This window comes from Buceros rhinoceros, unplaced genomic scaffold, assembly GCF_000710305.1.
Source record: "Buceros rhinoceros silvestris isolate BGI_N320 unplaced genomic scaffold, ASM71030v1 scaffold17794, whole genome shotgun sequence".
Lineage (NCBI taxonomy): Eukaryota > Metazoa > Chordata > Aves > Bucerotiformes > Bucerotidae > Buceros > Buceros rhinoceros.
This window is the reverse complement of record NW_010407836.1, coordinates 1-12,492: the sequence shown is the minus strand read 5'-3', so window position 1 is coordinate 12,492 and position 12,492 is coordinate 1. Positions and strand designations below refer to the sequence as shown.

At 37.5% G+C, this 12,492-nt stretch overlaps 1 protein-coding gene across 1 annotated transcript; it reads right to left on the bottom strand.

The window, feature by feature from the left end:
• Positions 1-12,487, bottom strand: CEP83 (centrosomal protein 83kDa). The gene is made up of 9 exons (XM_010134653.1): positions 12,410-12,487; positions 9,275-9,389; positions 7,684-7,828; positions 7,400-7,549; positions 6,667-6,742; positions 5,402-5,559; positions 2,492-2,621; positions 1,624-1,727; positions 1-55 (listed from the first exon to the last, which is right to left on the bottom strand). The coding sequence occupies exons 1-9, from the start codon at positions 12,485-12,487 to the stop codon at positions 1-3; spliced, it is 1,011 nt and encodes a 336-aa protein (XP_010132955.1).
• Between the last annotated feature and the right edge of the window lie 5 nt (positions 12,488-12,492).

Here is a 12,492-nt window from a genome sequence, read left to right as displayed (position 1 = left end):
CTAGTTCTTCCAACCGCTTGCGAAGCAGGGAAAGTTCTCTCTGATGCTGTTCCTCCTTAAAATGAAAAAAAAAAAAAAAAAGTAGCTCTGTTACATTTTTGCACAGCTACAAGGGACACAACTGAGCAATAATTTCTTTTTTTTTAATTAATGATTTTAAAATTTTAAAATGTGAAGTGCAAAATCCCCTCCTTTGTTCAATTTTACTCCTCGATGTTTTGTGGGTATTGTTCTGACATTCACAACGAACAGCATCACAGGAAACACACATGTGGGCATTCCTCCTGCTCTCAGATAAGGAGGCACACAGACTTGAGGTCTGTTACCAAGAATCTGTCAAGTCAGCCTGGTCAACCTCAGCAGGTCACCGGAGTAAAACTCGTTTAACCACACAAGAAACTAAGAGCAGCAATACTGCTTTTTAGTAATGAAACCATGGTGCGAGAACAACACTGTGGTATTTCTTGCCCAGGAGGAGACACTCAAAGCCTCTCAGGAGGACAAAGTATGGTTAACCAATGTCCTGGGTTCAACATGGAGGAACCGGATGCTCCCATGTTGTCCGAAGAGTTGTTAAGAGTGCCCAGTTGTTACGTTCTGTAAGATAACACTTGTCTTTCAAGAACTCCTTCCTATTGCAAGGAAGGGAACATCACTAGAAGCATTCCCCGAAGTTCCCTTTCTCTGTTCAAAGATCAAATACTCCTTCCTTAATACTAAGGTTTGCAGTGAGGGACGGTTCCAGCACCCTCTTTTGCTGTATCATTTTCACAACTTGTAATACATCACCACCTGAAGAAGGGAGAAGGACGTGGCAGGCCCAGGAGGCAAGGCAGATGATGGCATCATACTGACTGGGTTGAGTGGTGGTATGCTAGGATTCAGAATTAAAGTCCGGAATTCATTGTGCCTACGTTGCAAGTCCTTGAGTCTCTTCTGGAGGCATGCATGTTCTTCATAGGAAACATTCTGCCTAGGAAATAAAGCATTTCTTACTGCTCAAAGTCTTTACTATCCCAACAGAGAAGCACACCTCTCCACGAGTACTCAGCTGTTTACTATCCCCATGAAGGAGAACTGGAGAGTGGAAGACCCGTATATATTCTTCTTCCTAAATGTCTGTCTAAAAGTCCCTCTACATATTAAACCATCTGCTGTATTACAGATTAGAAACTACGTGGAATAAATCAAGCTTTTAATAGCATTCACAGTAGTGAGCCATAGAAGCCACAGGAGCCACATTAAATTAATTATTTCCATCAAGCCCTCCATAGGTGCTCAATGAAGAATAAAAAATAGGAGCTTATCTTTCAAAGAGGATGCTAAGTCTGTTTCTTTTGCAAGTCTGAAGCCTTTTTCACTTTCTTCTTTTGAAGGGATTCCTGCAACTGCATCTATCGGATATTTTTCCTCTATTTCTTCCTGAAGAAACAGCCCAGCAGCTGTCTTACAAGCTCTAGGCTTCCCAAATCCTAAATCGATTCTGCTCAAAGAATTCTAGTGCTGAAAAAGCCATCGGACTGGACTCTAGCTACTATCTTATCTTCAAAAATAGTTCACCTTTCTAAGTCAGATCTTGAGCATAAATAATTTTTCCAGCTAAGAAAAAGGAAAGTTTATTACCTATTTAACACTTGATTTTCTTTTTCTAGTTCTTCTATCTTGGCTTCCAAAAGTTCTAGTTTCTCTTGCATCCTCCGTTGTTTATTGTCATTGAGAGTCTTTCTCTGTCCAACAGACATTTCAAACAGCTAAGTAACGAATGCCTTGATAGGTTAGATCCTGTAAAAATTAAATCTACACTGTACACAGTTTCAAGCTGTGACAGTTCTTAGGATTTTCCTCCCTTAAGAAGAGGTGCTGTGGTGTTTGAATGTTCTGAATCCCCACGATGGGAAACAGAAGAGATGGGAAATGAGCCATAGCTGCGACTAAAGAGGCACAGCTGTCAGTCACTCGCTGGTCAGTGACTAACTGTACTAACAAACACTAACAGTATTGGAGAATTACAAACCCCATTCTTTAAATGACCATTTATAAATAAGTATAAACATGACCAAAAAACAGCTTCTGGTAGGTTTCATAACCTGCATATGCCCAATGTATAAAACTGCCAATAAAGCTTGAGCTTAGGAAAAGATAAAAAATTGTAATATTCTATCAAGGAATAAGTAGAACATCATTTTGTAGTATCGCAAACATCATCCTTACTAAAGGACTCCATCTTTAAATAACTTTATAAACACACACACAGAGGCAAAAAAAAGCCTCACAAAATCTCTGATGGCATTACAACCAAGTTGTTGGTCGTAATAGTCTTCTGCATATCACTTCAGCCTATTTATATGCTAATCTTGAAGAACCTGATGTATTTTGTAAGTATACACAGTAGACTGCACATAAACTCTTAGTATGAAAATTATTCTAGCTGGCCAAAATGCAGCTGAACTTTTCATAAGCTGTATTGTTCATAAAGGAAGAGTCAACGTGCCTTTTTCTGAGCAACAGCAGCTCGGCAGAGCCTGCTCTTCGCCTGGTTGTATTTCTCTTCTTGCTCTGCGACGCGTTGAGTAAGCACGTGCTTCTCCTCCAGCCACTCTATACGTTTGTATTCTAAAGTCCTTTGAAAAAAAACAGGTTAAGAGATTAAGAGGTTACACAAGCAAAGCAGGGCATTTGATTAATGCCTTGAGGCTCTTAAAATAGATGCATCACAACTCCTACCTTTATATACGTGAAGGATCTGATTTAAATCTGATAGTGCTAAGAGTCTAATTGTGTCTAACGACATTTGAACTCCTGCATTAACATCACCCTAGGCAGTGTTCAGCTATTGAGGCCAATTTTGAAAACTGATTTGAATAAGCTAGTGAACTGTTGGCTGCTTGGTGGTTTGGCACGCCACCAAACCATCCATGCAAAATTTATAAATTCAGATCAAACAGTCACACTGGAACACAACAGTAGACACCTGTGCCAAATATCGGTCGTCAGAAGAACTGACAACTACCTTCTCTGTTGGGAGGTAAGATGTAAGAGAACAGGCTGCTGCCCCACGCAGCCTGCTACATCCTTACAACAAAAGGCAGTACAGACTTCACTAGTATGTGCTCCCAACCAGAACCAACAGCCACACTACAGGGAGCTCCCACCAGCATGGTTCCTAGCAACGTTCCAGCTGAACACACCCCACCAACAGCATATGTTATCTCTTTAGGCCTTTGCATGGTTAGAACATACTAAAATTAGGCTGCGTTCTCTAGCAGTGAAGGATAGGAAAGGAGGCAGTTTCTCTCTGCTGCCTTGTTTGTTTGGGCTGTCTGCACTGTGGGTCAATGTAGACAAGCGCTAACTGCATATTTAACCGTGGACTATCAAAAAAAAGAATCAAATGGTGAGATTCTGTGCAGCAGTTTTTAAGAAATGCAGTCCAAGTCTTGGTATCAGTGCATCCATACACTCCAGTCCTGGGCTGATGGAGTTTCCCTTCAGGGACTCCGAATCTCCCTAAATTTCTCACCAAACAGCCTCTCCCTTCCCCACAGCAGAAGTATTAGGAATCATCCACTCTCTTATCAGAACCAGGATCCTGGGGCGCTTGATATCCATCACAGTTCTTTTAGTAGCTCCAGTGTGGTTTGTAACTTGCTGTTGACTGTAAATAACTACTACCCAGGAACCAAAGAACCTTCTCAAAATGCATTGCTTAACAGTAAAAGAATGTCAATTGAGAAAGTGGTTAAAAATGCCATGAGTTTGGGTTGTTTTGTTTGTTTTTTTTTTTTTTTTAATGCCACTGACATGCTCCTGAAATGCTTAACAAGTGCCTGTTTGAGCTCACCTCTGACCTGTATCAGTTTCATAGTTTGCCTTCAGCACCTTTTCTCATTAAACATTTTCTTTTCCAAGACTAAGGTGGACACAGGCAGGCAGACGGCTGCTTTGCCTACTTATGTCTCAACTGGCATAACTTCTTTATCTGAAACTCTTTATCTTAGGCGTCTTTATCTTTTGGTCCTGGTTTCACTTCCTCTTCAAGCCAAGTTGCTGTGGTGCAACTTAACTCCTGGAGTTCAAGCTCCTAAGAATTACTGAACTGAGAAAGGCAGTCCTGTTATCCAGAGAGCCAGAAAAAATAATGGAAACATGTCCCAAGGCTCCCAGGGTAACGGTAGGACAGACCTGAAGGACTTATATGTAGATTGCAAAGCTGCTTCATTTCCTGCAATATCAGCCTTGGTGCATCTCCTGTTATCTACAGACTTACACACAACAATCTCTGAGGACTGCCAAGTTCCTTCCACTGCCTTCGCAGGAAAGCCTACTTCTGACTGGTCTATGGCCCATAAATGTAAGTGACATTGTCACTGTTATTTGTGTAAGAGTGTCAATCTCATCAAAAGATGAATACATCTTCCTAAGGTAAAGATCCAAAGTATTTTATGTGCTACTGACAGTGAATGTACTCTGCAGTCCCAATGCAATAATTTATTTGAAAAGCAACACTTAAACTAAAGACAACAAAGCATTTGCGGTACCAGTTTGTAGCAAAAGAGAAGTTAAAACAAAAAATGCCACATATGTCTTCTGGAAGTTTTCTATTTAATCTGGGACACTGACTTTTTAAAAAAAAAAAAAACAAAAACCAAAACCCAAACCCCACTCACCACACAATAATCCAGTACAAGATAGACATGTATTTGGAAATGCTAAATAGCTGTTTCTGACTGACAAATTAATCTTTAAGTTTCAGGAGAGTGTTCATTGCTATACGAAGTCTGAACAAGATTTGGTTTCCTTCAGCATTCATTAGCATATTTTGATGGTACGTGGTCAAACTTGTGCAAAAAAGAGAAGTGATTATTTTTAGTTTTGATGAGAGCAACCAGAACATATCCAATAAGCTTTTATTTGCCTCATATCAGCTAAAACGAACTAATGGGGGGGAAGTATATACACATACATACAGACTGGGCCCCTGAAACCTCTTCAAAGTATAATACAATGCTTAAATGCTTTTTTCAATCTTAAGGCTTAAACACTCTTAAAAGAACTGCGTGTGTATGAATCTCTAGATCCACTTGGATCAAACAAATGGGAGTTTGACATTGACTTCAGTATAAATAGGATTTCATTTTATACGAATAGTGTACTTCATTAGTCAGTAATTAATTGTAACAGACATGAATGGGAAGAAACTCCTGAAGCTACCACAAGCAAAGCCTTTATACACGCAGCATAGCAGAAGGTATAGCCATTTTTTACAATTTGTCCAATAGTTCCTGCTCATTTAAATTCTGACTTCATTCCAAATCTACAATCCGTAGTTAAGTAATCCATGTGAAAGGAACACAAGCAATATAAAAAGGAACAGTAAAACCAAAATGAAGAAAAAAATTACTTCTCCGTTTCCAGTTGAGCTTTTTCTGCCTGACTCTTTGCATGTTGACATTCTTGTTTCAATCTCTCTATTATTTCCTTCAGCTTCTGATTAGACTCCAGCAAATCATATTCCGATTGAGAAAGTGAAGCAAGCTGGAGTTGCATGTTGTGAATTTGCTACAAGAAAATGAAATTTTTCCATTTGAGAAGGTATGCAAGTAACTAACAATTAATTTTGAGATACTAAGACAGAGCAAAATGCAGCACCAACTAGCTGCATTGGCTTTTCATAAGCCTTTCTTATTTTTCCTCTTCTCCTTACTCAGCAGCTTCTCCAGAAGCTTTACAGTAAATCACAACTAGACAAAGAAGGTCTTCCGTTGTAATTAAAATGAGAAAAACAAAGGGAGGCAGGAGTCTTCAGTCAGTGATGTGTCCCCTAGAACTCAAGAAATCCAACATCAAGCCCCAGGGCTGAACAGAATTAGAGCACCACACAACACTTAACAGCAGAGCTGTGGAGCTAGCCAGACTCTTCTCTCTCATAACGCACAATGTGTAAGAGCCAGCAGTGGTTGTACCAACCAGTTCACAAAAACACTTAAGTACAGAGTCTCAAAAGTCCAACCTCTGCAGCCAGCACGTAGAAAGGATGATTGCCCTTTCCTCTCCCCACATGGATACTCAGATACCTCAACTTCTGATTTCTAGAGGAACAAAAATACTGCCTTGAACTTCAAGTGCACACAGCTTGCAGACGACTTTGGTGCACAGCTATGTTCTTACCGTTGAGTAACATCATGGGCAAGCAGGAGTTAAAAGAATATGGTTTTATTTTCAACACTGCCATCAATTCACTCTGCAATAGAAATATACCTCTTTACACTAGTTTATTCATTTATGAAACATCTGTTAAGCACTTGAAGACCTCAGATGAGAGTTGCAGTGTAAATGCGAAGCATTACCTAGAAACAATTTGTAAGTCTCCATGGAAACTGAATTTCCAGTTAAATAGTGCATAACCAGTCTATAAACATTCAGCTTTGAAATCCTTGGTACCCTCAAAACACATGAGGCAAGATCTGTAATCCCTTTAGAGAGGTCCAGGAAAGCACAACTGATTTCTGAACACTTTTGTTTTTAAATATCTGTTGTACGCATTTTGTCCCTCAGGGGAAAAAAAAAAGCCTTACAAATTCAATCTAATCTTCAAACACTGGACACAGTAGCTGCAGGAAATACTGTATTTCTCTATTAAAACATTACAGTGCAATAAAAACTTACCTGTTTCAGATCAGCACTTTCACGTTTCTTTTCTTCCAACTCCTCTGTCTGAATAGCTTGCTGTTGAACTTTTAATCTAAAAAAATAAGGATGTCTTACATAATTTCTCTAGTAAAAATATAGATGTTAGAAGTTAAGACAAATCAGTGTGACAATAGAATACATTGCATAATTTGAAGGTTGATAAATATTTAACTGAAGAATTATTAAATTATTTTTAGATTGATTATTAGAATCCATATAGGAGTAAGAAAGATGTTGATTTGTTTCTTTTCAAGAATGACTTCTGCTCATTTTATCATCTTGACCTTCCTTCACTGAGAACTATAATAACTGACTCAAAGAAGCATCATAACAGGGTCCCAGTTTGTAAGTTGCTGATACGGTGACACTGTGGAAAGAGAAATGTTTTACTCTAATGCTGGGCCTATGCCAGCAGCCAGCATGGACCCAATTTTAACGAACACAGGTATTGCAAAATGATGTCTTAATGTTCACTGAAATAATGTTGTTAAAGATTTGGATGAAAAAATGTTTGGGGTTTCTTTTTTCTTTTTTTTTTTTAAACACCACATTTTTAATTCTACCCTCTTTTCACACAATACAAAAGATAATTCTGTCTAATTTACCATAACGAACATTTGTGTATCTATTTACATCTAATATTTGCTGTAAAGAAATTGAGGGGGGGGAATATGACAAATTTGTGTAAAGGTTGGAAAAGCCATGCTACCGCAAACGCTGAAGTTCCTTTTTGCTAGATTCTTCTGCCATCTGTACAACACGTAGTTTCTCTTCATACTGATCCTTTTCAGATTGTCTCCAAGTATCTTGTTCCAGTTTCATCTTCTCTACATCAGCTAGTCTGCTCTCGAGTTCTAATCTAAGACATTAATCAACATGCACACAAGAATTATGACAAAATGCCAGAAGTGTTCCGTTACTAAGAAAGACATTTTTAAAAGTTACTCAAAACGCTCTTCTTTTAGAAGTGGAGCAGTAAATCAACAAACATACTTTTCATCCTGTAAGGCTGCAATTTTTTCAAAAACTTCCTCTTTGGCAGCTTGCACTTTACGAATTAGCTCACGATCCTTTTCTACTAAAAGCACCTTATGACGTTCAACTGCTGCCTTAAGAATTTCCTTGTCTGACAGCAATCCTGCATTACACATTAAAAAAAGTTAAAATGTCGTTATTGATATCAACCTGATGAAATCCAGTATTGAAATAACTTCATCAATTGATTAAAGGGAGCTAAAAATCACAATTCACAATGACAGAATCAATGAATGGGGGAAAAAACCCAAGAAAAATAGAAAAGAAATGGCCTTTCTTAATATAAGAGCAACATTTCAAAAACTTTTGACAACTAACAATTACACTGGAATCTCTGTCTACAAGGGTTTATCATTTTAACATACAGACGTGATGAAACAGTTGATATTATTGTAGATTTAAACTCTAAAGCAATTTCTGCTAAGCAGTTGTGTCTGGATTAAAAAAGAAAGAAGTGTTCCACGATAGCTATGAAAAGGCCAAGCAAGAAAATTTGTTATTTTCTTTTTCTGAAAGAAGTTTATAGTAAACAGTAACTGGTTACGAGTGAAACCATAGTAACCCAGCTACAACAAATCTCACATTTTAATCCACTCATATTACCAAATGAGGCAATTCTAAAATTATGACTAAAAGATGCAAATCAGAGGCTTGTGACAGAGACACTCGAGTTCACTTGCAGATATGCCAGTGTGCTGTAACAATGACCCCTGGTTGTGTAGCTAATTCAGTGATGCAAACTGGATACCACAGCAAGTTCAGGTTAGCTTAAATCTCATCTGTACTTAGTTTCATGTTTCATAGGGTCAAACATTTTTACTTCACAATATACTGTAAGTGCATTTTGATACAGAAAACACCATTTTTTAGTTACCTTAGAGACCTTAATATTCAAGCAAGTGAACAGAAACAACTAGTCCAGGAAGACGAAGGTACTGTTTGGGGGTTAGGGCCAATTGGCGAGGACAGTCCGCTTAAAAGCTGTGTAGTGATTTAATCACTGACACAGAACTAGTATTAGAAAGCTTTGGCCTTTTCACTCCAGAAAGCTATGTCAGGTTGCCTACATACTCAGCTGTATCAGGTAGCTTAGAACATTGCCTATTTTGTTCAAAGAAAGAGCTAGAAATTGTATTTTGTTTCATATGGCAGCCTTACCCAATCGTCATCAATTCCATGGACACAGAATCAGAACACAAAACTACTATTGAAGCGCCATGGTATGTTAAGGTTTCGAGCAGAGTGTGAAAGACAACAGAATCTGGCAACAATCACCACATGAAGTACATGATTTGAAACTGATTATGCTCAAATTGTCTCACAAACTCACTAATTTACATAAATGCAAAATTGGTCTGTAATTGTCCTTAACCTAGCAGACCAAGTGAAACAACATAGTTATTTCAGATACAAAATGAATTGTCAGATCTACGACCTAGACCAGAATTAGAAGGTGAAGGCTGCTCGGGAATGTTTGGAGGAAAAATGCTTGTAGTATTCTAACCTGAAGTTACAAAAGACATCATTAGCAATTAATTGCTTATTTTACCATCCATTTCACTTTGAATCTTGTTTCTCTCTCTTTCCACCTCACTCTTTGTTCTTGCTGCTTCCAGTTTGACATTTGTTAATTCCAATTTATGTGAATGTTTAAGTTCTTCTACCTATGAATTAGAAAAAAAAAAAAAACACAAATCAACTTTTATATATATATTCGCAGCCTTACTGTAAGTTTTTCAAGTGATACTTTGCTAACCAGAAAATCTGCCAAATAATCTTGGTATATGGTTATTTTAAACATACCTTAACTATTTTATTTTATCCACTGCTTTCCTGAAGCCAATCCAGAATATTCATTCTCATGGGTAATTTTTATACAGATACTGTAACACTAAATCTATTGACATGATCTGATTCCCCCAAATCATAATCAGTGCTATCACAGGTTTTTATTAATGCCTCAAGTCACACACTGAAGATTATTGAATGAGTTGTCAGTCATCTAGTTTTATATATTCCCTGACCATAAAAAAAAAAAAGTGCTCAATATATTCCAAGAACCAGGCTGTCTGACTATTGACATGTATTTCATTTTTAACCAGCCAGTTATCACAAGCTACAGTGTAGAAAAGTTACTCTTTTAAGAAGCCTTGGTGATATATGCACAGATGCACCAGACTGCCTCTGCAACTTGGCTTCTGAGCAAATACCACACATTCTCCAAACCAGCCTCCGAATGTTGGGGTATTTCTGAAAAGACTGCTCATTGGAAATACCTTGCTATGACACTGATCCAAATTGCATAAGACCCTGATGCCTCGCTAACTCAAGCGTTAGCATGTCAGTTTACACGTACTTCAAACTAAATATCCCTCTGAGTCAAGCTAAAATAAAGTTCAATTTAATCTCCCTAAGTGAAAGAAAACAGTGATGTCCAAATTACCAAAGGCTGCCCCAAGTAATTTCAATTTGGTAACTATTTAGAGTCCCCCCGACCTCCTGGAGTGCTACACTACCTTCTCAAAACCCAGGTCTTCATAGTTTTAAAGTGCATTTTGAATCGATTACTTCTGTGACAAACACATCAAATACCCTCATAAAAGCAGGAGCTTTAAGAACATCAAATCAAAGACAATTACTGCTTGCATGGAAACTTTCTATAGTTTAGGCATTTGTATGCAGTAATTACACGGTCAATGAGAATTAAATATCTAGAGGAAAGCACTTACAATGAAAATCCATTCACAATGACAAACGTAATTACAACCTGCTAGCATATACAAGCAGCAAAAGGTTAAGAACAGCATAGTAGCTTATTAAGTAACTACACGGTGGATCTGGTTGCTTAAAGCCTAAGTTGAGAACATTTCAGGACATCTTGCAAAGATTTAAGGTGGCTTTTTTAAGGCACAAAATCCAAACAACAAGTGTGTGCACCTGTGCTCAGGAATAAGTTTGAGTGGGTGCAGAACAGGGTGGGGGAGGTTAGTACAGAAATCAGTTTCTACTTTCCTCCTTTCAAGAAACACCACGAACATTTTAATTTTCTCCTGCTTATGGAAGTGAGCTCAACACACCAGTTGATAAAAAAAAGTACAGACTGTAACAATCTTCTATATAGTCTGACAGAAGATTCATTAAAAATGTTTAATGGAAGTTTTCCCCTACTATGTGTTATTCACATGAGACAAGTAGACACACCATATGAAGAGGCTTTAATATATAGATATATCCTATTCTTAGAGTAAATTAAAACTTTTTTGCATTAAGGACCAAAATGAAATACTTCACACTCATAAACATGCACTGTAAAGCCTGTTTTTGAATTAAATCTGAAACTGTTAAAGAACAACTACATCAGAAGTTAAAAGTTTTCTTCCTGTATTCTTGAGGTATATTATGACGCTATTAACACTCTGGCCACACAAAGGGCGTGCCAATGTTATTTTGGGAAGTATATTCAGAAATGCAGGATAGCTTTAAGTGAAAGGAGAGCTTAAAATAATTCTGCGTTCAGCTGACCAAAGTTACTGGCTTTACAGTTAGTTTAGAAGTTAGTTCAGAAACTGACAGAGGTGATGAAAAATTATTACCCAGTATTCTCTCCAGAATGGAGGGAATAAGAGACAGCAGCAAGCTATTATTTACCCAAGTAACTATTTCATTAGGACTCATATCCTGACTCAAATTTACAGAAAGCAATATAAGTATTCTGCAACATTTGAAGGTAAAATGGTTTACTAGTGTTTCAGTTTTTCTTGTTTATTCAAATAATTGCATATGAAGTTGCATAAAGCATCTGCCTTTAAGTTGTGTAGCTGAGTCACTGCAACTAGATAGAACTCTGAACCTGGCATCCAAACTAACCTAATTATGCCGAAGTACTAAACAGTGATGTCAAGTTTCTTAAGCACTTCCAGGTTTTCCCTAAACTTGAAGATTCCTGATCTTTTTAAAGTATCTTTCTAGAAATTTCTTTAAGATCTCAAAAAACAAACAACAAAAAAAAGGCATACATAGAACAAAACCTCTAAGATACTCAAATATGTTGCGAGACAATGATCTACTTAAAGTGATATGACGCAGAGCTGTACAGAAGTGTTTCTGTACAAGGTATGCTGGCATTAGCTCAAGACAACTGTTATGCTAATAGGACTATCCTGCTTCTCATATGATCTGAATCTCCGCAGGTGATTCCAGCGCAGCTTGCTTCCTGTAGCTAACACAGCCCATTCAGAGGATGCTTTTTAAGATCTCCAGAAACCATAGCTCCATTAAAAAATAGAAGAAAAAATATCCAACAATTAAAGCTCTGTTGCACTTTACACACTTTATGAAAAAGTAATGCTTGTTTCCATCAAATGAGACTGGCTATTTTCGTAAGTACTAAGAACATAAATGTAAAGACACCTTTTTGAGCCCTGTTCTGTTTAGAAAAAAGATCTAGAAAATAAAATTAGAAGAGCATAACCTCAATCTTTAGAGATACTTCCAGGGATGACATTTTTCCTGTAAAGTCACGTAATTCTTTATCTTCCAAATGAAACCGGGAAAAAAATTCCAAACCTATTTTAAATCACAGCAGACAATCTTGTTACTTTGTTCTTAATGTAAAATATAAACAGAAAAACTTAAACATAACAGGATATGAAAAATGTACTTCAAAAACCATAAAAGCACTTACTTTAGCAGCTAAGGAATTGACTTCTCGTTCAGATTTGTGAAGCCTGCTAGTTAAGAGGATGCTTTGCTCATGACTCATCTGCA